Source organism: Anguilla anguilla, chromosome 5 (assembly GCF_013347855.1).
Source record: "Anguilla anguilla isolate fAngAng1 chromosome 5, fAngAng1.pri, whole genome shotgun sequence".
Lineage (NCBI taxonomy): Eukaryota > Metazoa > Chordata > Actinopteri > Anguilliformes > Anguillidae > Anguilla > Anguilla anguilla.
In genome coordinates this window covers 25763248-25790796 of record NC_049205.1, presented here as the reverse complement: position 1 = coordinate 25790796, position 27549 = coordinate 25763248, and the positions used below count along the sequence as shown (strand labels likewise).

The following is a 27549-nucleotide window of genomic DNA, read 5'->3' as shown; positions in this document are numbered from 1 at the left end:
TTGTTGCTAGGGTGTTCCTAGGTGGTTGTTATGGTGTTCCAGGTGGTTGCTAGGGTGTTGCTAGGTGGTTGCTAGGGTATTCTAAATGGTTGCTAGGATGTTGCTAGGCATTTGCTATGGTGTTCCAGGTGGTTGCTATGGAATTCTAGATGGTTGCTAGGCTTTTCTAGCTGGTTGCTATGGTGTTGCTAGGTGGTTGCTAGGGTGTTGCTAGGTGGTTGCTATGGAGTTCTAGGCCGTTGCTATGGTGTTGCTAGGTGGTTGCTATGGAGTTTTAGGTGGTTGCTATGGAGTTCTAGGCGGTTGCTATGGTGTTGCTAGGTGGCTGTGATGGAGTTCTAGGTGGTTGCTATGGAGTTCTAGGCAGTTGCTATGGTGTTGCTAGGTGGTTGCTATGGAGTTCTAGGCCGTTGCTAGGGTGTTGCTAGGTGGTTGCTATGGAGTTCTAGGCCGTTGCTATGGTGTTGCTAGGTGGTTGCTATGGAGTTCTAGGTGGTTGCTAGGGTGTTGCTAGGTGGTTGCTATGGAGTTCTAGGCCGTTGCTATGGTGTTGCTAGGTGGTTGCTAGGGTATTCTAAGTGGTTGCTAGGATGTTGCTAGGTGGTTGCTATGGAGTTATAGGCGGTTGCTAGGGTGTTGCTAGGCATTTGCTATGGTGTTCCAGGTGGTTGCTATGGAATTCTAGATGGTTGCTAGGGTTTTCTAGCTGGTTGTTATCGGTTGCTAGGTCGTTGCTATGGAGTTAGAGCCGGTTGCTAGGATGTTGCTAGGGGGTTGCTATGGAGTTCTAGGCGGTTGCTAGGTCTTTACTGAGTCCAATGTCGCGACCCATAGTTCTCTATGACAAACGGTTCAAAAGTTATGGAATATCAAACATCGGCTAATCAGGAAGGGGGGCGAGGCTGATCTACACCAATGGACAAGGGACTCTCTACCATGGCCAATGAGGCATTGTACAATTTGTGGGCATTTTTTCCCAATAGAGATGAATGGCAGAATGTTCAAATCTAGAGAGAGACCAGGGTACTGCTGCTAGAAGACAGACCATTGTGACATCACAAGGGTGAGAAGACAGAGCATTGTGACATCACAAAGGTGAACATTCCGCCATTCATTCTCTATGGGAAAAATTTCCCACAAAAATTCAAATATTTCAAAAACCGTCCACCCAAACTTTCCAAAAAGTAATAGCACACCATTCCCGATCAGGCCGCTCGATTTGACATATTGCACGTGTACGTGGTGCGAAAACTCTGGGAGGAGTAGCGGTCCAAAAAATGCGTGGAATAAATAAATAATAATAATAATAATAATATGTGCAATAATAATAGTGTAGTTGCCCTAAGGCAACCACACTAATAATAATAACTAGACAATTCCTGCAGAAATTGTGAAGTGTGGTTGCCGCCAACGCAAAGTCGACTTTGTGCTGAACGGAGTGAACAGTGGTAGGTAGTTGCTATGATGTCTGAGGCAGTTGCTAGGGTGTTGCTAGGTGGTTCTATGGAGTTCTAAGTGGTTTCATGGAATTCTAGGCGGTCGCTAGGGTGGTGCTAGGTGGTTGCTATGGAGTTTCAGGTGGTTGCTATTGAGCTCCAGGTGGTTGCTAGGGCATTGCTAGGTGGTTGCTAGGGTATGCTAAGTGGTTGCTAGGATGTTGCTAGGTGGTTGCTATGGAGTTCTAGGCGGTTGCTAGGGTGTAGCTAGGCAGTTGTTATGGTGTTCCAGGTGGTTGCTAGGGTGTTGCTAGGTGGTTGCTATGGAGTTATAGCCGGTTGCTAGGGTGTTGCTAGGCATTTGCTATGGAGTTATAGGCAGTTGCTAGGGTGTTGCAAGGGTATTCTAGGTGGCTGCTAGGATGTTGCTAGGTGGTTGCTATGGAGTTATAGGCAGTTGCTAGGGTGTTGCTAGGCATTTGCTATGGAGTTATAGCTGGTTGCTAGGGTGTTGCTAGGCATTTGCTATGGTGTTCCAGGGGGTTGCTAGTGTGTTGTTAGGTGGTTGCTATGGAGTTCCAGGTGGTTGCTGGGGGGTTGCTAGGGTATTCTAAGTGGTTGCTAGGATGTTGCTAGGTGGTTGCTATGGAGTTATAGGTGGTTTCTAGGGTGTTGCTAGGCAGTTGTTATGGTGTTCCAAGTGGTTGCTAGGGTGTTGCTAGGTGGTTGCAAGGGTGTTGCTAGGTGGTTGCTATGGAGTTCTAGGCGGTTGCTATGGTGTTGCTAGGTGGTTGCTATGGAGTTCTAGGCGGTTGCTAGGGTGTTGCTAGGTGGTTGCTATGGAGTTCTAGGTGGTTGCTAGGGTGTTGCTAGGTGGTTGCTATGGAGTTCTAGGTGGTTGCTAGGGTGTTGCTAGGGGGTTGCTAGGGTATTCGAAGTGGTTGCTAGGCTGTTGCTAGGTGGTTGCTATGGAGTTCTAGGTGGTTGCTAGGGTGTTGCTAGGTGGTTGCTATGGAGTTCTAGGTGGTTGCTAGGGTGTTGCTAGGGGGTTGCTAGGGTATTCGAAGTGGTTGCTAGGATGTTGCTAGGTGGTTGCTATGGAGTTCTAGGTGGTTGCTAGGGTGTCGCTAGATGGTTGCTATGGAGTTCTAGGCCGTTGCTAGGGTGTTGCTAGGTGGTTGCTATGGAGTTCTAGGTGGTTGCTAGGGTGTTGCTAGGTGGTTGCTATGGAGTTCTAGGTGGTTGCTAGGCTGTTGCTAGGGGGTTGCTAGGGTATTCAAAGTGGTTGCTAGGATGTTGCTAGGTGGTTGCTATGGAGTTCTAGGTGGTTGCTTTGTTGTTGCTAGGTGGTTGCTATGGAGTTCTAGGCCGTTGCTAGGGTGTTGCTAGGTGGTTGCTATGGAGTTCTAGGTGGTTGCTAGGGTGTTGCTAGGGGGTTGCTAGGTGGTTGCTATGGAGTTCTAGGCAGTTGCTAGGGTGTTGCTAGGTGGTTGCTATGGAGTTCTAGGTGGTTGCTAGGGTGTTGCTAGGCGGTTGCTATGGAGTTATAGGCGGTTGCTAGGGTGTTGCTAGGGTATTCTAGGTGGTTGCTAGGATGTTGCTAGGTGGTTGCTATGGAGTTATAGGTGGTTGCTAGGGTGTTGCTAGGCGGTTGCTATGGAGTTATAGGTGGTTGCTAGTGTGTTAGGTGGTTGCTATGGAGTTCTAGGCCGTTGCTAGGGTGTTTTAGGTGGTTGCTATGGTGTTGCTAGGTGGTTGCTATTGAGTTCTAGGCCGTTGCTAGTGTGTTGCTAGGTGGTTGCTATGGAGTTCTAGGTGGTTGCTAGGGTGTTGCTAGGGTGTTGATAGGTGGTTGCTATGGAGTTCTAGACGGTAGCTAGGGTGTTGCTAGGCAGTTGCTATGGAGTTTTAGGCGGTTGCTAGGGTGTTGCTAGGTGTTTGCTATGGAGTCCTAGGTGGTTGCTAGGCTGTTGCTAGGGGGTTGCTAGGGTATTCGAAGTGGTTGCTAGGATGTTGCTAGGTGGTTGCTATGGAGTTCTAGGTGGTTGCTATGGTGTTGCTAGGTGGTTGCTATGGAGTTCTAGGCCGTTGCTAGGGTGTTGCTAGGTGGTTGCTATGGAGTTCTAGGTGGTTGCTAAGGTGTTGCTAGGGTGTTGCTAGGTGGTTGCTATGGAGTTCTAGGCGGTTGCTAGGGTGTTGCTAGGTGGTTGCTATGGAGTTCTAGGTGGTTGCTAGGGTGTTGCTAGGCGGTTGCTATGGAGTTATAGGCGGTTGCTAGGTTGTTGCTAGGGTATTCTAGGTGGTTGCTAGGATGTTGCTAGGTGGTTGCTATGGAGTTATAGGTGGTTGCTAGGGTGTTTCTAGGGGGTTGTTAGGGTATTCTAAGTGGTTGCTATGGTGTTGCTAGGTGGTTGCTATGGAGTTCTAGGTGGTTGCTAGGGTGTTGCTAGGTGGTTGCTATGGAGTTCTAGGCCGTTGCTAGGGTGTTGCTAGGTGGTTGCTATGGAGTTCTAGGTGGTTGCTAGGGTGTTGCTAGGGTGTTGCTAGGTGGTTGCTATGGAGTTCTAGGCGGTTGCTAGGGTGTTGCTAGGGTGTTGCTAGGTGGTTGCTATGGAGTTCTAGGCGGTTGCTAGGGTGTTGCTAGGTGGTTGCTATGGAGTTCTAGGTGGTTGCTAGGGTGTTGCTAGGTGGTTGCTATGGAGTTATAGGTGGTTGTTAGGGTGTCGCTAGGTCATTGCTATGGTGTTCCAGGTGGTTGCTAGGGTGTTGCTAGGCAGTTGTTATGGTGCTCCAGATTGTTGCTAGGGTGTTGCTAGGCGGTTGCTATGGTCTACCAGGTGGTTGCTAGGGTGTTGCTAGGTGGTTGCTATGGTGTTATAGCCAGTTGCTAGGGTGTTGCCAAGCATTTGCTATGGTGTTCCAGGTGGTTGCTAGTGTGTTGTTAGGTGGTTGCTATGGAGTTCTAGGCCGTTGCTAGGGTGTTCTAGGTGGTTGCTAGGGTGTTGCTAGGGGATTGCTATGGAGTTCTAGGCGGTTGCTAGGTCTTTACTGAGTCCAATGACGCGACCCATAGTTCTCTATGACAAACGGTTCAAAAGTTATGAAATATCAAATATCGGCCAATCAGGAAGGGGGGTGAGGCTGATCTCCACCAATGGACAAAGGACTCTCTACCATGTCCAATGAGGCAATGCACAATATGTCGCAATTTTTCCCCATAGAGATGAATGGCCGAATGTTCAAATCTAGAGAGAGACCAGAGTACTGCTGCCAGAAGACAGGGCATTGTGACATCACAAGGGTGAGAAGACAGAGCATTGTGACATCACAAAGGTGAACATTCCGCCATTCATTCTCTATGGGAAAAATTGCCCACAAAAATTCAAATTTTTCAAAAACCGTGCAACCAATCTTTCCACAAAGTAATAGCACACCATTCCCGATCAAGCCGCTCGATTTGACATATTGCACGTGTATGTGGTGCGAAAACTCTGGGAGGAGTAGCGGTCCAAAAAATGGGTGGAAAGATAGAATAAAAATAATAATATGTGCAATAATAATAGTGTAGTTGCCCTAAGGCAACCACACTAATAATAATATGTGCAATAATAATAGTGTAGTTGCCCTAAGGCAACCACACTAACTAGACAATTCCTGCAGAAATTGTGAAGTGTGGTTGCCGCCAACGCAAAGTCGACTTTGTGCTGAACGGAGTGAACAGTGATAGGTAGTTGCTATGATGTCTGAGGCAGTTGCTAGGGTGTTGCTAGGTGGTTCTATGGAGTTCTAAGTGGTTTCATGGAATTCTAGGCGGTCGCTAGGGTGGTGCTAGGTGGTTGCTCTGGAGTTTCAGGTGGTTGCTATTGAGCTCCAGGTGGTTGCAAGGGCATTGCTAGGTGGTTGCTAGGGTATGCTCAGTGGTTGCTAGGATGTTGCTAGGTGGTTGCTATGGAGTTTTAGGTGGTTGCTAGGGTGTTGCTAGGGTGTTGCTAAGTGGTTGCTATGGAGTTCTAGGCGGTTGCTAGGGTGTTGCTAGGTGGTTGCCATGGAGTTCTAGGTGGTTGCTAGGGTGTTGCTAGGCGGTTGCTATGGAGTTATAGGCGGTTGCTAGGGTGTTGCTAGGGTATTCTAGGTGGTTGCTAGGATGTTGCTAGGTGGTTGCTATGGAGTTATAGGTGGGTGCTAGGGTGTTTCTAGGGGGTTGCTAGGGTATTCTAAGTGGTTGCTATGGTGTTGCTAGGTGGTTGCTATGGAGTTCTAGGTGGTTGCTAGGGTGTTGCTAGGTGGTTGCTATGGAGTTCTAGGCAGTTGCTAGGGTGTTGCTAGGTGGTTGCTATGGAGTTATAGGCGGTTGCTAGGGTGTTGCTAGGGTATTCGAGGTGGTTGCTAGGATGTTGCTAGGTGGTTGCTATGGAGTTATAGGTGGTTGCTAGGGTGTTTCTAGGGGGTTGCTAGGGTATTCTAAGTGGTTGCTATGGTGTTGCTAGGTGGTTGCTATGGAGTTCTAGGTGGTTGCTAGGGTGTTGCTACGTGGTTGCTATGGAGTTCTAGGTGGTTGCTAGGGTGTTGCTAGGTGGTTGCTATGGAGTTATAGGCGGTTGTTAGGGTGTCGCTAGGACATTGCTATGGTGCTCCAGATTGTTGCTAGGGTGTTGCTAGGCGGTTGCTATGGTTTACCAGGTGGTTGCTAGGGTGTTGCTAGGTGGTTGCTATGGTGTTATAGCTGGTTGCTAGGGTGTTGCCAGGCATTTGCTATGGTGTTCCAGGTGGTTGCTAGGGTGTTGTTAGCTGGTTGCTATGGAGTTCTAGGCCGTTGCTAGGGTGTTCTAGATGGTTGCTAGGGTGTTGCTAGGGGGTTGCTATGGAGTTCTAGGCGGTTGCTAGGTCTTTACTGAGTCCAATGACGCGACCCATAGTTCTCTATGACAAACGGTTAAAAAGTTATGAAATATCAAACATCGGCCAATCAGGAAGGGGGGCGAGGCTGATCTCCACCAATGGACAAAGGACTCTCTACCATGTCCAATGAGGCATTGCACAATTTGTGGGCAATTTTTCCCCATAGAGATGAAAGGCCGAATGTTCAAATCTAGAGAGAGACCAGAGTACTGCTGCCAGAAGACAGGGCATTGTGACATCACAAGGGTGAGAAGACAGAGCATTGTGACATCACAAAGGTGAACATTCCGCCATTCATTCTCTATGGGAAAAATTGCCCACAAAAATTCAAATTTTTCAAAAACCGTGCAACCAATCTTTCCACAAAGTAATACCACACCATTCCCGATCAAGCCGCTCGATTTGACATATTGCACGTGTATGTGGTGCGAAAACTCTGGGAGGAGTAGCGGTCCAAAAAACGGGCGGAATAAATAATAATAATAATAATAATAATATGTGCAATAATAATAGTGTAGTTGCCCTAAGGCAACCACACTAAATATGTGCAATAATAATAGTGTAGTTGCCCTAAGGCAACCACACTAATAAATAATATGTGCAATAATAATAGTGTAGTTGCCCTAAGGCAACCACACTAATAATAATACTGTAGTTGCCCTAAGGCAACCACACTAATAATAAAGAATATGTGCAATAATAATAGTGTAGTTGCCCTAAGGCAACCACACTAATAATAATAGTGTGCTTGCCTAAGGCAACCACACTAATAAATAATATGTGCGATAATAATAGTGTAGTTGCCTGAGGCAACCACACTAATAATAGTAGTGTGCTTGCCTAAGGCAACCACACTAATAATATGTGCAATAATAATAGTGTGCTTGCCTAAGGCAACCACACTAATAAAGAATATGTGCAATAATAATAGTGTGTTTGCTTAAGGCAACCACACTAATAAATAATATGTGCAATAATAATAGTGTGTTTGCCTAAGGCAACCACACTAATAAATATGTGCAATAATAATAGTGTAGTTGCCCTAAGGCAACCACACTAATAATAATATGTGCAATAATAGTAGTGTGCTTGCCTAAGGCAACCACACTAATAATAATATGTGCAATAATAGTAGTGTGCTTGCCTAAGGCAACCACACTAATAAAGAATATGTGCAATAATAATAGTGTGTTTGCCTAAGGCAACCACACTAATAATAATAATAATAATATGTGCAATAATAGTAGTGTGCTTGCCTAAGGCAACCACACTAATAATATGTGCAATAATAGTAGTGTGCTTGCCTAAGGCAACCACACTAATAATATGTGCAATAATAGTAGTGTGCTTGCCTAAGGCAACCACACTAATAAATAATATGTGCGATAATAATAGTGTAGTTGCCTGAGGCAACCACACTAATAATAATAAAGAATATGTGCAATAATAATAGTGTGTTTGCCTAAGGCAACCACACTAATAATATGTGCAATAATAATAGTGTGCTTGCCTAAGGCAACCACACTAATAATATGTGAGATAATAATAGTGTGTTTGCCTAAGGCAACCACACTAATAATATGTGCAATAATAGTAGTGTGATTGCCTAAGGCAACCACACTAATAATAGTATGTGCAATAATAGTAGTGTGCTTGCCTAAGGCAACCACACTAACTAGACAATTCCTGCAGAAATTGTGAAGTGTGGTTGCCGCCAACGCAAAGTCGACTTTGTGCTGAACGGAGCGAACATTTTCTGTAGTATAAGCAGAGACAGAGTATGGTATATATGCTATAACATCACGGCAAGAGTCTATATGCAACACACATATTCAGAGCTAAATTAACCCTTCATCAATACTTGAGATCAGCGATTTACTCACGGTATGCTGCGACGAGTGACGGCGAATCATAAAGGTAGCTGGCCAGTTCAGAGGGTCTTGGAAAAATCTTTTATCTACACTGCGCGACCGCACCATTTTAAAAAGCAAGACAGGGCTAGGGAGATGAATTTGATTGATTTATGGTTGTACGTTAAGTTCAGCTCATTTTTACCATTCAACTAAAAACATTTAAGTGGGCTGTAATTCAGAGTCTAATCTGTTATCTCTGAGACCAACTCATAGGCAGAGTAGCCTATTACGTGTTAGCCGAGCCGAATTTCCAAGAACGAAAACGAGGCGAGAGATATGTGTTAAAATAGTTGCATTTTAAATACAGCTTCTGTGAATAAGTATCGGCTGGTAACCAGTACTACTAGCTTCTGTTGCAGCAAGGGGTGCATCAACAACATGCAAGTGGAGTTGTGTACTTTAGCAACCGCGTTGGGGTGAGAAAGCGTTGCTTTCCCTGCTACAACAGAATGAATACGTAATGCAGCTCTAATGAGACCAAAGTTTCCAATACTCTGCGATTTTAAACGGTGTTACAAAAGTAAAATTTGACATATTATACATAGTTAGAAAGCTTATTCTGTCACCTATTGGATCGATGTGTAGATCAAGCGAGATTGTACTACAAAGTTCGACAACACCCAAAGCAACGTGTGGTATTACAAGATGACACGGTTTTCTGGAGTAAGACCGGACCAGAAGCTGCTGCACACGTGTTGTTGACGGCGTTGTTGCACTTTTTAGTACAGTCTGGCTTGATTTAGAATTCATTCATTCAGTAGGTGAGAGTATAAGCTTTCTAACCATGTATAACACGTCTATTTCTGGTTTTGGAATATCGGTTTTAGGTCAATCTAAAGTTTTCTCGTCATCGCATTAAATGCATTCGCTCTTTGTTAGCACTAGCATTCAAAGACGCTGCACCTGACGAAACGTCGTCAACGAATTTGCATTAATATCTTGTGAAATACTATTATTATTGAGGACGTCTGGGTATGCCTAAGCCATTTGTTTGCTGATATACCTAGCTGACAGCGTTTTTATTTGTAATTTTGTATTTGGAATACCGTTATATCGCGCTCACTTCCACATTCAGCTATATCCTTTCTGGTGGCTAAGTAGCCAGGAAACCTCGTTTGAACAACACAATCCGTGCATGTACGTCTTCGTCAAGGTTTTATCTACATTGTGGTATAAATCATTTGAAGTTTACGAATGTGTGTTTTCTGTAATTACGACCAAAAGGGAATTATGCACCCTCTCTGTATTGGAACAGCAAGGCCAATTCCTTTGTTTTTGCAATACACTGAATACATTTGGGGTTGTGATAAAAAAATGAACATGAGACGAGTTCAGAATTTCAGCTTTTATTTCCTGGTATTTACACCTAGATGTGTTAAACTACTTAGAACATAGCACCTTTGGTATCAGACCGCCTAATTTTTAGGTGAGCAAAAGTATTGGAACAGAGAGTATTTAAGTAAATGAAAGCAAATGACACTTAATATTTGGTAGCATATCTCTTGCTTGCAATAACTGCATCAAGCCTGCAACCCATTGACATCACCAAACTGTTGCATTCTTCTTTTGTGATGCTTTTCCAGGCTTTTACTGCAGCCTCTTTCAGTTGTTGTTTGTTGGGGGGTTTTTCCCTTCAATCTCCTCTTCAGGAGGTGAAATGCATGCTCAATTGGGTTAAGGTCTGGTGATTGACTTGGCCAGTCTAAAACCTTCCACTTTTTCTCCCTAATGAAATCCTTTGTTGTGTTGGCAGTGTGTTTTGGGTCATTGTCTTGCTGCATGATGAAGTTCCTCCCAATTAGTTTGGACGCATTTCTCCGTAAGTTGGCAGACAGAATGTTTTTGTAGACTTCTGAATTCATCCTGCTGCTACCATCATGAGTTACATCATCAATAAAGATTAGTGAGCCCACTCCAGAAGCAGCCATGCAAGCCCAAGCCATGACACTTCCTCTACCGTGCTTCACAGATGAGCTTATATGTTTTGGATCATGAGCAGATCCCTTCTTTCTCCACACTTTGGCCTTTCCATCACTTTGGTAGAGGTTAATCTTTGTCTCATCAGTCCATAAAACTTTGTTCCAGAACTTTTGTGGCTCATCTCTGTACTTCTTTGCAAATTGTAATCTAGCCTTCCGATTCTTACTACTGATGAGTGGTTTGCATCTTGTGCTATAGCCTCTATATTGCTGCTCTCTAAGTCTTCTTCGAACAGTTGATTGAGATACCTTCACCCCTGTCCCGTGGAGATTGTTTGTGATGTCACTGACTGATGTTTTGAGGTTTTTCTTCACAGGTTTCACAATGTTTCTGTCATCAACTGCTGTTGTTTTCCTTGGTCGACCTGTTCGATATCTGTTGCTCAGTACGCCAGCGGTTTCTTTCTTTTTCAGGACATTCCAGGTTGTCGTACAAGCTATCCCCAATGCTTGTGCAATGGCTCCGATTTCCCCTCTTTTCTAAGCTTGCTTTTCTCCCAAAGACAGCTCTCTGGTCTTCATGTTTGTTTATCTTTTATAACACAAATGCAGTTTTCACAGGCAAAACCCAAGGCTAAAACCAAGAGTAGACATTCAGAACTATTTATTGTTTAACCAATCAATCTAACAGGACACATCTGGGCAACAAGAAACACCTGTCAGTCACATGTTCCAATACTTTTGCTCACCTAAAAATTGGGTTGTCTGATACAAAAGGTGATATATTCTAAGTTGTTTAACAAATCTAGATAAAAATACCAGGAAATAAAAGCTGAAATTCGGATCTGTCATCTCATGTACATCTTTTGACCTCAAACTCAATTGTCTTCAGTGTATAGCAAAAACAAAGGAATTGACCTTGCTGTTCCAATACTTTTGGAGGGGACTATATGTGCAATAATAGTAGTGTGATTGCCTAAGGCAGCCACACTAATAAATACGTTAGATAATAGTAGTGTGATTGCCTAAGGCAACCACACTAATAATAATAATAATAATTAAAGCCGCAAGCGGCGTTGGTAGGGGTACAAGCATTGGCACCATCGCGCCCCCTATGGAGCGATTTTAAAATGGCTTTGTCCTCATGATCATATACCTTCACCCAACATATCTACTGAATATCATGATGATTGTATAAAAAATTGATGACTTATGGCCAATTTTGTGCTAAGAGACGCTGTCGGATGACAGTTGCGTCGCCATGGATGTGTCCTGGCCGCTTCCCGTAAAGACCTTTACTATGTCGTAACACTTAGATGGCATGTCGTAACACTTAGATGGCACAGCGTGTATGTACAGCTGCAGCGCTTCCATGCCGCAACTAAAAAAAGTGTCACACTAGTGTTGTCATGGTACCAAAATTTTGACTTTGATACCGATACCAGGTTTAGTATCTCGATACTCGATACTGAAGCAATACTGATTCAATAATCGGTACCTAACGATACTGAAATTACCTTAATAGATCAGAAACGTAATGTCCACAAGGGTTGACCTGATTTTCGAATTCACGGTTTATTAAAAACCTGGTTTATGAACAACCTTTAAGTTGAAGCCTGTTCAACATATTAATAAGCATAGGCCTATATTGTTACACATTAAACAATAGAAAATTAAAAAATTTAACAATTTTAAACTAAATAATCTTTAAACAGGTCTTTCACTTTTAAATAGGTCTAAAAACAGCATATTTTAATAACAACACAGCATCTTCCTATAATAAAATATTTACAAATTAGAACACCTATTGCTACTGATGTCAACTGAGTGGAAGCTTGCGCTGTATCAGCGAAGTGAATGCACAAGCGCAGGTCACCTCACTTGGCAACCTTAGTTGCTACTGCCATCTAGCGAGGATTCTGACAAATTACACTTTTCATCCTCTCAATCAGTAATGCGGGAGACACATTTCCCTGGCTTTTACATTTGACTCAAAACTACCGAACGTCGGAGTATTCTAATACCGAACCGTTTCCTTTTTTTTTTTTTTTTTTAAGTACCGAGAAAGTGCTGAAGTTTTGGTATACCGTGCAACACTACGTCAGACACATATTCCAATCCATTGCTCAGCTTAGCAGAGAATGCACATTTCAGAGCGCCACAGAGACAGATAGAATAATAACACATAAATACACATTTCAAATAATAAATACGCCATTGAGAAAAAACGAAACAAAAGACGAAATATTAACTCGCGACCTGCGTGCTGCGCGCAGAGTAGCCTACCGTATTATTTATTTAGACATTGGCAGATGAGAAAATTTTCGGTTACACTGACCTATAAAACGCTCTTCCAAAAGCAAAAAATGTTATACATCATTAGAAAGCTTATACTCTCACCTACTGAATAAATGAATTGTCAATCAAGCCAAATTGTACTAAAAACGGTGACAAAGCTGTAAGCAACAGGTGTGGCATTACGCACAGCTATTTCTGAAGTTAGCCTACCCAGGGATCACAAATGCGCGTATCTTTCACAAACGGATTGTCCAAGACAATATATGACCACTCAGTCGCAAAAGGGACATCTCTACGCGTAAAACCAGTGGTAAGATAGTATATTTATTCAATGTTTAGTCCCAGATATTGACTGTAGAATGACATGGTATAATATTAAAAAACTTAGTCTCGCTTATTTCGTTATTCAGTGAGCAGCATTTTCACTGCTGTATTGGCCTATTTTAGGGCTAATGTCCGGTTTATCTTGTTGCTACGGAATATTACATTACATTACGTTACATTACAGGCATTCGGCAGACGCTCTTATCCAGAGCGACGTACAATAAAGTGTATAACTATAACCAGGAACAAGTGTGTCGAAACCCCTAGAGAGAAGTGCCGTTCCAAGTGCAGGAAACAACCGCATAGTTCAACTTGGACCCTGTAGGTTAAACTGATTAACACTAACACAAACAAGAACAGCAACAATGCAGTCTATGCGAAAATACAAGCAATAGTTAAGACGAGTTAAGACTAAGTCACCTACGAAACAACTACCTAGTTGCAACCCTAAGCTTACGGTCAATTTAGAGATTAAATTGAGAATACGATTTCTCTCAGCATAATGACGTATTCAAAGACTAAACGAACTCACCCGATATTGTCTTCAAATGGATCCATGCCAAAGAAAAGTAATGATTCATCCTCTCAAAAAGCTTTTACTAACAAACTTGTAGTAGCAAAAAATGAAAGACCAACTCGCCATCCATGCTACCTACGCGCAGAGTACCATATTATTTATTCAGACATTGGCAGAGTACAGCATAAATTGCGTCTTTTGTTTATATTCAATATAGTAATTGCAACGAGAAACTGCAGCTGTAGATACAAGATAGTTTATATTATGGTTGCAACGGAACGAAGCGGACTACATATGTATTACCGTCAGTGTTTTATTTTACCAGCGTGTTTTGGCGCGTTTACACAAAACTCAAATACTATCAATAAAATGGTTTAGCTATTTCTTAGCATAACGACAGATTCAAAGACTAAACGAACTCACCAGATATTGTCTTCAAAAGGACCCATGCCAAAGAAAAGTAATTATTCATGCTGTCAAAAAGCTTTTAGTAACACACTTTTAGTAGCCTAGCATGCACTCTGGCTGACACTATCTTCCATTGCTTCCCCGACGTTCAGACGCTCCCCTCACTGATAAAAACTAGACCCTACGGTGTCAGATTACTTGCGTCGCCATGGATGTCGCTTGCCGTAAAGAAGCTTACTAGATGTCGTAACACTTAGATTTGGAGCTCCAGCTCTTCCGCACCCCACCTAATAAAAAAGTCCAAATGGCGGGCAAACAATATGGCAGACATAGGTAGTCCTAATAGCAAAGTTGTAGAGCACATTCAGATGCATCGGTCTAAGGCAACCACACTAATAATAATAATATGTGAGATAATTGTAGTGTGATTGCCTAAGGCAACCACACTAATAATAGTAGTGTGATTGCCTATAAGGCAACCACACTAATAAATAAATATGTGAGATAATAGTAGTGGGATTGCCAAAGGCAACCATACTAGTAATACTAATCCAACCAGTTCTCAGCACCCCTATTTATCAAAGCTTACAACGGAATTTCTAAAGGAAGTGTAAAGTAAAGCAGGTCAAATCTTTCATCGACTGCAATTTGTCACGCAGGCACACACACACACACACACACACTCATGTGAGAAGGCAGAGCTCTCTACAATACCTCAGTTTATTGGGCTGTGCTTAGACTGGCCTCACCTTGAAAATGTCCAGTTATGTAAAAACTGCCAGGAGTTTCCTCCCACTGGCATATCACAGGGTCATAGAGGTAACCAAGCCCTCCTTACCACAACAAGGTGGCAGCCTCAAATCACATACTATTTACAATAGAAGTGTCCTTCTGAAGTGATTTAGCTTTATCACTATTTTTAAAAAGTGGGTCTTAAAGGGATCATTTAAAGGAGGACAGAGGGGGGAACCTCTGAGTTCCGTATAGGGAGAGCATTCCAGCAGCCAGGGGCAACCACACTGAAAGTCCTGTACCCCCAGGTTTTCAGCCTGAGCAGGATTTGGGACCAATGAGTAAAATATCACGGCTGCGTTTCTCAGAGTCTCCTTAGCGCTACGTGCTTCATAAGGTATACCTTAAGGTCTTCCTTTAGGTCTCGAGCTGTTTCCCAGCGCCTCCTTAGCTAAGGTATACCTTCTGAAAGGTATACCTTTAAAAGGGTGGTCTGAGGCACTCGTAAGCTGTCCCTTAGCGATGCGCACCGCTCATCCTGTCACAGTTTCAGCCTTATTATGCCAACATTTTGCTTTTCAAATCGACAGTTGTACTACAGTGCGCATCTAGTAGCACATCTGCATGCGAAAATGACATAGATAGTTTAATATTAACTTCACGAAAATTAATTATCCAATCAACGTTTCTGTGCATAGCACATCATGAGAATGTCGTTGTTTCACCTGTCTATTCCCATCATGAGAGAAATTAAGTGTAGGGCATATCCATAATACTAATCCAATTTGTGAAAAAAAAGAAAGTTTTTTTAAATTTATACGTAGTGGAGCTAACTGAGGATATGGCGTTTCTGACTGCATACCCTGTAGAAATTAGTTCGTTCGTGTGTGTCAATGATCACACTGACTTGGAACAAACCGCCGGTTTATTATGAATATAAAACCTGTGTGAGCAAAGCCGACGTTGAGTGAGTCTACTTGCATGACCGAACTAGAGGGAACTAGAGCACGTTGATTGGCCTAGCCATAACACACATACAGGTACGGTGGCTCATAATGAACAAACATAGCCAAATGATCTACATCCCCTTCCTTTAGCTCACACCTCCTATATATAACAAAATGGCACTGGGTAAATATCAACATTACCGAACATTTCTTTCTTACCATGTTGTTTTACGATTTTCGGTAAACAACCCAATAATGATATTCTTGGTTAAACTTAAGATTATCCAATAGCAAATCAAGGTGGATGAACATACTATTTTAACAGGTAGGCCTATTCATAAGGCATACCAGGTACAGAATTAATCATGATCAATTTCCACAGACGTGCTTTTGCCTTTCATCTGCGGTCATTTTTGCACTGAAAAGTCCGCGGGAATCAGTGGATATGCTGCTACAGTTGCCTATATGTTGTGTGACAAAAACAAATTAACATTAGACCTTTGTTTCAATAAGAACAAAATAATTCACCCATATGTAGCCTATATCCTTTTTCCTGGGCTTCCAAGAAGTCCCAGACTATGGCTTATATCTCCCGATTGATGCTCTTTATTTTATCTTTTGTTGCCTATATGTAGCCTACATATTTATTGAAACTATCACTGGGTCTCGTCTTGACTTTTAAAGAGATTATCAGATGATCTTTAGTAGGCATAGCTTCCTCTTCTGCAATATTAGATTGATGTAAAATGATTATGGCAACACTTGTTATATTAAAACGTCATTCATAAGCCTTTACAAGTGAGACAATCGATTCGCTTGGCATCGATTGATAAACTTTTCAGCATCACAGTGAAGGCCAGCTCCAACTTACGACGTGCCTTTGGAAGTGTCCCTTAAGGCAACTGTTAAGGTATAGTCTGGGAAACACTCGTAAAAAAGCGGTTTCCCTTTGAAAGGTATACCTTAGAAACCTTCGTAAAATGTTAAGGTACATCAAAACTCAGATCTTTACAATTTTATTGATACCAGTATTGATACCGATACTGTTTATCAAAACTGATTGTTATCGATTCTACTCTCCATAATTTGGCTTGTTTTAGTGATTCTTACAGCCGGGTTTTGGAGGCGTGATGGGGGTGCAGTTTAATTAGCATGTTTGGTTTCGTTGGCTATTGTCACTAAGTTTCGGTTAAGCCACCGCCCATAAATAAAGCCGCGTGGTAGTAGCCTATGTTTGTTTACTGTGTGAGGTTGCTACAATGGTGGATGCTCAATCAGTAGGTGAGAGTATAAGCTTTCTAACGATGTATAACATGTCTAATTTTGCTTTTGGAATAGCGTTTTATAGGTCAGCGTAAACAAACATTTTCTTACCATGGCATTCGCTCTATATATGGTAGCATTAAAAGACGTTGCACCTAACGAAATGTTGTCAACGATTTTTCATAATTCCTTGGAAAATACCATTATTATTGAGGACTTCTGGGCATAGCTAAGCCATATGTTTGCTGATAGACCTGTCTGACATCGTTTTCTGGAGCAAAACAGAAGCGGATAGAACTGTCATTGATTTACTGTCTCTGTCTCCATCTACTGAACATAGATAAGATTTCATCATTGCTATGTAAGTATTACTGCTCAAAATATTTCGGTTATATACGTTATTTTAGAAATTGAGTGTCTTTAAATAGGTTAGTGGTATTATGTAATGTGGATATTTCACACTGTAATGTAAGCATTAGTTAGTAGTGTAATAGTTTTTGTGACGCATACAACAGTGATGAGGAGAGTGTTGAAACATTGCCAAAACGTGGTGGACGGTTGAAAATTGTTTTCATATCGTCCCATTCCCATACAAGAAAACATAGGGGTGTACATAGTATAGAAATACATACAAGAGTCAATTATTACACATTTAGGTACTGTGCAGCATTGTGTGACTATATTTTTGCATTATGTTTAAATCTGATATCTATGTTTCATTTTAAACCTTTAAACCTAAAGGGGCTCATATGCTTTACAATGGACAAAAAGCATTATATTCCTTTTTGGAGAGATTTTGGATTTGTTTCTGGACCCTTAGCTATTTTAGACCACTGTTAATAATTTAGACATTTTGGGTAGATTTGGAGATGTTGGGTACACTGCTTAGTTTTTGCTTCATAGATCTTTAGTAGTTCTACATATCCACACTTAGATTTTATGAACTTGGTGGTCAAGAAGTTTTGATCCAGGACATGTATACTTTAACCCGCAATCTCCCAGTATTTCATTGCGAACTAAAAAAGGAGCAAATTCATTTTAGATTTTTTGCCTTGACCATTGCATTTGTGGCACTTTATTTCTTACAAATTATGAATATAAAGTAATCTAAGCTAGTATTGTAAATGGTACAAATGTTTTGCTTCATTTAAGATATTTTTCTAGTCTCTGTGGTGTTCACATCTGGAGTTATAAAGCTTTAAATAGGGTAACCCCTAAATGGGCAAGGATTGACCGGTACTCTAGTGGGGGAGTGGTTGGGGTGGAGTTAACTAGCTATTGTTCCCACCCATTATCTCCCTGTGAGAAGTGTGAAAAGATCTTTCAAGGGGATTTTCTCTGCTACTTGATTTTAGGAGTGCCAACATTCAATTAAACATATCTTCAACTAATTTCAGATTTCAATGTATGACACATCATTTGAAAGCTTATAATCTGCACTTTCATAATCTGTAAAAAACTGAAAAATGACCTTGCTCTATTTGAGGACCAAAACACCAGCACCTGTCACATATATGGTTACTTTAGTATTTATTGATTTTTATCGACTTAATCACCTGAAATTAAAATATTCTTCCGCAGCAGTTTTGGGCATATTATTTTACCGTTGTCAAGCAAAACTCTCGTTGGTAGTTTGACTTGGACAGTTGTTATGCAACAAACAGGATATCACAGACCAATATACAGATTGTAACTGTTTTATATATCCTCTCAAACACATTCATTATATTTTTTATGCAAACATTCACTTTTGTGTCTTGACATCCGAGGCGACAGAATGCATTCACATTCCACAAATAACTGGTAACAACATTTATAGCAGAAAACATGCACACGTCGTAAACAAATTGCTGTTGAATTAATTAATTCGACTCTCATCGTCATTTCCATGTAATTGCAAAATGACTAGAATAAATAGAATGAAAACTCGGATTTGCGTGAAAATTTAAATTAATATTGCAGTGGTACAGCCACCGTTTGCTTTCATCTTTTAAAGTTACTGCTAGCGGAGGAGCTAAATACTTGAAGTGTGCCCTGCAGATGCGAACCATGCACCATAAATTAGAGTCCATATGTCTAGTCTTCCTGGTCTTTTTGTGGAATTGAGGAATCGCAGAGTAAAATTATGGCAGTTTGAAAAAGCAAAAGGGACGATTACTAGAATTAACCTGTTATTTTACCCTGACAAAAGTGTGGAAGGCGATTTTTTCCAGTTTGCTTTTACTGTATCCCCGATGTAAATTACGCAGAATTACCGCATACCTCACGTAACTGTGTCAAGCATTTTGAGTCAATTATAACTGGCTAACAAAGAAAATCCAAATGAAATTATTCAGCAACCAAATTAAATCGTTTGAATGTTTTGGTACGTAATATGCTGTCCCAGCACGAATGCTTAATATTTTATAAAACAGACTTAATGCTAAAGCAAGAAAAGAACAGAAGAGCACACGTTATAATCCTCAATCCTCAATTTCTCATCTGTAGACGTCGGCAGGCAAAAGTAGGCTACTACGCCACATAACATAAAAGTTTGAATTCAGGTTATTATTTTGAAAATAATAAATCGGTTTGCGGCTTTAGATTTTTTAAAATGGCGGTTAAAATAAAATGCTGCAAGTACTGGACCAATCAGAAATGTTCAGCGCTTGCGCCCCACCCCAAAGTACTACCCCCCGAGCAGGGACTTTTTTGGGGATAAAATAAAGACCCCGGAACTTAATTTAGACCCTGATCCCTGAGATGGAAACGCACTGAGTTCCTCAAAAGGTTCCTAGTTCCTGGGGAAAGTTCCTGCGGTGGAAACGCGGCTTATTTGACTGCTTGAGAAGTGAAAACACTGCACTCCTTCATGCTTATGGAATGTTGCATTTGTAACTGTTTCATTAGGTTGCTGGTGTTAAATCCCTTACATTCAGCATTTTTTTGCATTTTGCATAAATTGCATTTAGCTTTATTTTTGTCCGCTTTTAAAGTGGGCCCACACTTTAGAGCATTTTTACCTGTCTGCTATGACTGGATTGCGTGGAACTTAAACAGACATTGAACATAGTAGCGTATTGGAATGTCGTCATTAGGATCAGCTAGAAACATTTATAGATTACCATATTTTTTTAAAATAGTAATTATTTTATAGAAAGATTAATTTTTTTAACAATCAAAGCAAACATTTCAGCTATGAATTAAAGTGCATTTATTAAAATAATTACCTGGTGTAAATACTGATAGAGCACCATTTGTCCAGGACCTTATTGGTACATAGTAACACAACTAATAGTAGCATACATAAACAGCTAACAGCAAACAATTTAGACTCACCAGCTCACCAGTCCAGAGTGATGCTCACTATCACTGTCACAACTGTCACTCTACAATTCCTTCAATACTTTTTTCAAAGTTGTATGATTGTTTGCATGATTTGTCTTTTGCAAGCATACACTGATGAAAAAAGTCCTTATAAACAATAGTTGCGTGCACAAAGCTTTACCTTGTTGGTTCTGCAAAACCATCCTCCTGCAAGTTTTTGGTTATGCAATAGAATATCTCTGCAATTATTTCAGCTAGAAGGAAGCCAAAAATTCATTTTGAAAGCTGCGGAAATGATCTTGAAGAGTATGAGACTGTGAGGTGTCTGCAATATACAGTATAACACAGTTTCTAGGGTAGATCATAGAGAGGGTTGATTTTTCCAGGGACAAGTATGCTGTCATTAACTCAATCAGACTGGAATGTCTCACTATTAGTAAAGTAAGAAGTTGCATATTTATAAAAACTGCATTTTCATGTTTGAAATTCTATTTACCTGTACAGAAATGTTCATTTTCAGGTGCTCCTGAAAAGCCATTCAGCTCACTGGAAAATAATGCATCAACTTTTCCTATATGTGTATTAAGTTGTTTTGGTTCAGGGGGTAATTTGTTTATGAAATTCCAGTAGAGAAAGTTTTAACAGCTGTTTATTTTATCGCGGACATTTTATTTTTTTTGATTTGATAACGTAATCGTCTTCTTGGGGTGTCATTTATAACTGCCTTGTCATTTGTTTTGCTATCTCTAGTGGTTTTACCAATCAAGATGGGGTTTTTTGCATCAATGTGCGAAGAGTCAAAGCTCTCTAACAGTTTATGGGTTATATTGCTGCACCTTGAATTAATGACCAATAAAAGCAATAGTTAAGAAAATTCTATTGTTAGACACCCGCATCTGATTTCATGGCTATTGTGCTTCTTAAAGGGTTCTTAAAACAGCTTAAACCAGAGTATGAGTAATTACAATAAGCCAGGCATGAGGAGATAAATGCATGTCACCTTTTCAGGGTCTTCAAAAAAGAGAGAAGATCTGATCTCAGCAATATTTTGCAGATGGTTGTAACATGACTGTATTATAGTATTTGTTGTGTGGACCTTATACTTTTAAATTAGGATAAAATAAATATATTTAAAAAGGAATGAGAGAATCTCATTTAGGAAATAATAGCTCTGATGCATTCTTTGGCACAAACACTAATACTTACTAATACTTACAGTCTTATCTTTATTAAGCTGAAGAACGTTTTGAGTCAGCCAACACATGTTGAGTAGACAGTCATGTAGAGTCACTAATTTACCCCGTTCACCAGGCTTAACGGATAAGTACAGCTGGGTGTCATCAGCATAGAAATAAAAAGATATGTTACGATAATGGATGATGTGGCCCAAGGGAACCTTTTAAATAGAAAAGAAAATTGGATTTTTAATTTTAATTTATCCTTCGGGTTTCTGAATGAAGCATTTAGTATTTTTTTTTTGAATGAAACAGGGCTCTTGTTCATGTACAGTACTTTTTCCTGTTAGGTCAAAACTATTCTGATACTAGTAATAGCATCCCCGAGTGTGTTTCAGCGTAATTAGAATTGGCTGAATATGCTCTACATGTAAACATATTCACTGAGTGTGCATGCTTTTGATTAAGAGTGTTGTACACATTCCAAGATCACATATGAAACAGAACACTTGTCCTCTTTCTGCAGTCCATCCAGCTACGTCTGTCATTGGCCACAGAATTGAAGACTGGAATATCCATGTGGGAACTTGGACAAGGACTGGACTATTTTTATGACCTTTTATAATAGAGTCAACAAGGCTTGTAATGCACAGCACTGAAGCTACACTCTCATAGTTATAAACGTTCATATGTATAAACGTTCAGTCAAAAACTTAATTGGGCATGTAAATAAAACCATTTCCTACACAAAGATCCCTGGATTTTTTATTTCAGTTTTATTATTTTTTGCGCCTTATCCTATTTTTGTACCCTAATACACTGATTACTTCAGGCAAGGGCATAATGGGTGGGTTACAATTAGGGATGCGACGGTATGAAAATTTCACAGTATTATAATTGTACTACTAAATATCACGATTTTCGGTATATCACGGTATCAGGTTTTAAGTTTTAAAACAAAATCACACAAAGTTTACAACTTGATCTCTTTATTTATGGATCTGCAGATTTTTTAAACCATTTTAATTGAAAAAAAATGCAACTGAATAGTTCACTCCTTGTAATTGCATATTTAAAATAATAAAAATAATTTTTCCTGAATCCAAAGTGAGCCCACACGGATGAACAAGCTCGCTTTTTGGGGGGATATAATTCTTCATTGCAGTCGGTATCAGAATCAGCGTCAGACATCACAAGTGTTGTAAGAGAGTGCAAACAGAGATGCTGTGTAGCTGTGTTCGGTGGATTCAGCAAATGTGGGACACTTTTTGGTAAATTCAGTAGGAGACTATCAAAAACTTTTTTTACTTGCACCAGTGATGTTTCTATGAATTGTTTTAAGTCTTCTTAACATCTATGTGTGGAAATTGTTTTGAAATGTGTTTTTGTATAGAAGATAAACACCCTTAAACATAGCATGGCACCCTATTTCACTCAGTCGGAGTATTCAGGTGAAGTGGGACAGCATATATGGTGAAGCGGGACAATCATTTCAAGCTTAACCCATTAATGTCCTTAGTGGAAGTTTTGAAATTCCTTTGGTACACTTGTCAACTAGTTGAGCTGATCGCAAATCTGTTAAATTTTTTCTAATTGGCCAATGTATAAGGCAGTATTGCTTGTTTCTCTTAACATAATATTTTTAGTATTTAGTCAAAGGGGTTTCAAGTTTTTTGATTATCCATCAAATAATCTCTAGAAACATAAGTTAGGAGTGTCAGATATTTATCATTTTTGGTACACAGAGAGTCCAGACTCTTACTGTTAAAGTGCAAAAAGAAATATGATAATATATTAAAACTCCGATAATATGAAAAAACTCCGATGCATGTAATTTTATGTAACCTCACTGTATTTATTATGATGTTCTCATCATCATGATACATTTTAAATTAATTTCTGTATAAACTAAAAATAAAGCTTTAAACACAGTAGCGTATGTAGTGTTAAGTTCCTAAGCTACACTGCATTTAGATTGCATTTGAAAAACGAGTTTGAAAAGCTGTACTTGAATTGCAGACAATTTAACCTGAACTAAAAATACATAAGGAATGTTGAACAGTTCATCATTTGTCTCTTCTCTCCCACTGGCCTTACACGAAACTGTGTTCTATAACTGGATGGCACAGTTTTCCTGAAATGAGCAAAAAATATCAATAAGATTTATGATTTTATCATACTTTTTGTGTAAAAAAATGTACTTGTTACTATAAAAACAGTAAGATGTGAAGTACTGAGAGACACCAAATAATCATCAGTATGGTTTAAACTAGCACGTACGTGTATAAAACTGTGGTAAACTGTAGGTTTATTACACCAGGACTGATTAAAACGTTGTCCCACTTCACCTGAAAAACACTGTCCCACTTTACCTTACATGTTCAGCAGAAGTAAGACAGTGCAAACCCCACCCCTTAATCATAAAAACTCAAGACAATATGACAAAAAAACATTTGTATTTTGACCAGTGTTTTGCAGATCAAAAGAGGACATTTTTGACTCGTTTTTGTTAACCTAGTAACCTTATCATTCCTAAGTGTCATTTCACATGCCGGTCCACTTACCGTTCACTCGCAATGATCAGTCTTAATTTGACGGCTGACCATGCCCACTGTAAAGACGGCAGTCCAATAAAAACAATTGTTGAATGACAGTAACTATTGTAGCAACAATTCAAGAATGGTTTTTTTGATCGGCTGTTGATTCTTACATGGCAGAGTAATGCAAAGCTTAAGTGTCCCACTTCTGCTGATGTCCCACATTTGCTGAATCCACCCTATAACAGCTAGCTAGCTAGCATTGCCAGGTGGGAAATATTAAACTATTGTACCGGAGGCTTAAAATTATCGGATTTTTAAGAAAATTATCGTACACAGCCAAAAAAGAGAAATCATAGGTGTAAATATGTAATTTCACAAAAATAGTCTCTTTTCAAAATGTCCAAAAAGTCTCTCAGTGCATAACTGGCCCTCAATTTCAACCTCAGTTCTTCCAACAACTTTTTCTTTTCCTCTCCCCTGCTTTCGCCTGACTCCTCTGCACTCATTTATCTAGTTTTTTAACTCGTTTTTTACATAAACGAAAAAAATAACATTGCTAGTAATTTGTAGGTAGCAAGCTAACTTACATTTTACATCAGAAAGAACGAGCGGGAGAACAGCAGCCGTGCAGCTGCTCGCTCCCTTGGGGGCACGCACGTCATGCATCAAGCATAATGATTGGCTGAAAAGACGCAACCTGTGTTTTTAAATGACTTTGCCTCTAAATACAGATCTAGGATCAGATTTCATTATCTCAATTCAGGTCCAGTATATTATTTAATATGGGTTATTTAGATATTTTATTAGGGAAATAGTTGGAAAAAAAATTCCCCGCATGAAAATAGCTTTTGTCACGTGATTTACTATCCCGGTATTACGTTACATTTACGATAGTACTATTTCATATTTGAATTTTACGGTATACTGTCACATCCCTAGTTACAATCCTCCAAAATAGGCCAAATAATATAGTTGGGTGTTTATCACTGAAGTCGCAGGTGCCATAGAAATCTGCGAGTCACATTTCTGCAATTTCCACTAGTTTAAATTCTTTCCGTGATTTTTTTCAGCACTTTTGGATGATAACTGGTGTTATTTGTATACACCTACACATTTTAACACTAGCCTATTGCCAGATTCTGGGAGAAACAAAGTGGGACAATGTAGGCTATACAGATTTAGGAATGCGCTGGAATCAAGAATCTCATCCTTGTCAGTTGTAGCAATCATTTTTGATTCTCCTTATCAAGAGTGTTGATGTCAAGTGCTCCTTCTCTGTTATGGTAACATCAGTGACAACAGACCCTCATCCAAGACTCAAACCTTGCAGTGTTCAACATACTGTACCAAAACAAACTTAAAAGAAAAACAGTCACATGTGAATGTTTTATGTTTTATGTTTTATTTTAGCAATGCAATTTGAGCATGCTCAGTTCCTAACAATGTTTTGTAAATTAGAGCCAAAAAGCATTTTATTTTTTTCTGCAATGGACCGAATTAAGTGATTAAATGCATCAGCCTATCAATATACTTCACTCGTATGCTGTCCCTAGCAGCCGGCAACTGTCCAGTTTTTGTCCAAACTTCAAGGACTTATTACTGTTGCTACAGTTGTGCATGTTATTTCAGTTGTTTCCTACTGCTATGCATGATATCTATTAATTTAACATTTGTTAAAAAACTGATTTTTTTCCATTTTCTGTGATTTTCTGTGACTACTCTGCGACTTCACCCAATATTTAATAATATTCCAACTAAAGTTACTCCTATTCTAACTGAAGTTAGACATTTGTACACTGATGTTGGCCCTGTGGAAAGATTCATTGTTTTTATTCACAGAGATAAAAAAAATCACTAGTCCTAGCACCTAGCTACCATTATGTTATACAAAACTGTAATGCTCTAAGGTTTGGGAACCTGCCATTAAATTATTATAGTTTTTCTGCCTATTTTTTCCAGTTGGTCAGTTTTGAAAAGGATGGGAAAATGGTTGGAAAGAATAAATCCAATTTCCTAATTAATTTTCCTAATCTAATTAAATAAGTAGACAGAAGTTCCTAATAGTGCCATTCAGTAGCTGAGAGCAGGGCTTAAATGTCAGTGCAATACACAACACAGTTTTCATATGCAATTACTGAATATGCAATTTTCATATGCAATTATTTATGTTGATTAATATGAAGGTAAAAGAAACAACATTAAACAAACCTAGGTTTAAAACGTGAAAATTGTGAAGGCGTAGCCTTATTGACATGCCTCATTGAACTGCCTTGGCTATTCCCTAGGTATTCCAACCTTCCTATCCCTCCCTACCTTCAGTCTAATTAATGCTGTTTTGAAACTGCAGAATGGGATAATAATGGGTGTAATATTCAAAGAAAATGGCAAGATGAAGAGGAGCATGTTTATGAAGTGTTTAACTATTCATAAACTCTGAAAAGCCAGTGAACAGCCTTGGCAAGGTGTTGCCAACAGCAGCCTGAAGGACAAAGCGTCAGTTCAGGCAACCTGTCAGCAGCTGGAGAGCTGGCTGAAAGGGGTGGACTGGTCAGGGCTTCCCGAAAAGTTTAAGGCCTGGACCTACCAGCATGAGTATCCTGCCAAGGATACTCTGGTCTCTCTTTGTCTATGAAGTCCCCTTCTTCATCGTAGTGAGCTTGGAGAGGAATGTCAGCAGATTCCTCAGGAGGTGGCTGGGATTGCCCAGGAGCCTCAGTAGCATTGCCCTCTATGGGAACAACACCAAGCTCCAGCTTCCCCTGAAGAGGAGTTTAAGGTGACTCAAGCCAGAGAGGTGATGCTGTGTAAAGCCCTATTCGCACGGGACTAGTATTACCTGGGGACATCTAGTAACTTGTAATAATTGTCTGTGATCTTAATCCCGTGCAAATCTGCCATGTCCGTAATTTGTAAAGTAAAAATTCAACCGCAAATTACCTACCATATTTTGCCAAACACATTACAGGCATTTGGCATTTGGCAAACACAGAGGTCATGTGATAATATTAGTCCCGAGCAAATCAGCATCTCAGTGATTTGGGGTCGTATTTTACTGTTACGCAGAGCAGAGCCTTGACATTTTCAATCATATCCGGGGGATAATGTCAGTAAATTCGAGTAAAATACAGACTTCTCTTATCCCATGCGAATGCGCCGCACAAAACACAGACGTGGGGGGGTAATTTCTAAATCACAAGAGGTCCCCAGGTAATACTAGTTCCCTGCGAATAGGGCTTAAGGAATGATATCTCATGAAAAACACGTTTTCAACGTACAAAAATGCCAAGTTACTGAGTACATGCACTGGGGACATCTTACGCCACCGCACCCTTTGTCCCAGCCATTGTTTTACATATATAGCAAAGCAAAAGTGCTAAACAGTACATGTTCATCAGACTGTACAAATTCACACAAGGATAGCCATAATCCAGAACTGTTTCTTAAAGGGTTACTTCGCATTTTACACCCAGGTCTGCTCCACTGCTCATCACGAATAATGTCCTCAACTTGGCCCCCCCAAAATCTCGCTCTGCCTCTCAAACAAACCAGTCTACATCCGGGACTGGCTACAATGTATGCGTATTTCAATGTATGTATGTGTACACATACTTCTCATAGTCTACATTTATATGCATTACAATTCTTACTTTCTCATAACAAACACTTTGCAAAATGAAATGATATCTCATAAAAAACATGTTTTCAATGTACAAAAATTAAAAAGTTACACTTATAAAGCACTGTCTATAAATCATTCATTCAAACTGGCAAAATCTATTTTTTTTAAACATTGATATAAAAATGATGCCAAGTTACTGTACTACAAACAATATAAGCTATCTTGCCTCACAGAAATTAAAGAAGCTGTATTC

General features: G+C 40.1%; 1 protein-coding gene across 8 annotated transcripts in view; it reads left to right on the top strand.

Moving 5' to 3' along the window:
* The window catches only part of chid1 (chitinase domain containing 1), a 386345-nt gene that overhangs the window by 336870 nt on the left and 21926 nt on the right, over window positions 1–27549 (top strand). For 6 of the 8 annotated variants that reach the window (XM_035418832.1, XM_035418827.1, XM_035418833.1 and 3 more), the window contains one exon: window positions 21664–21890. The exons of 1 other annotated variant lie outside the window; for it this stretch is intronic. In XM_035418832.1, the coding sequence (XP_035274723.1) occupies window positions 21664–21762 (99 nt within the window). In that variant the 3' untranslated portion in view covers window positions 21763–21890. Of the gene's footprint in view, window positions 1–21663; window positions 21891–27549 lie in introns of those variants that run through there. One more of the 8 variants, XR_004765361.1, reaches the window with a different exon arrangement.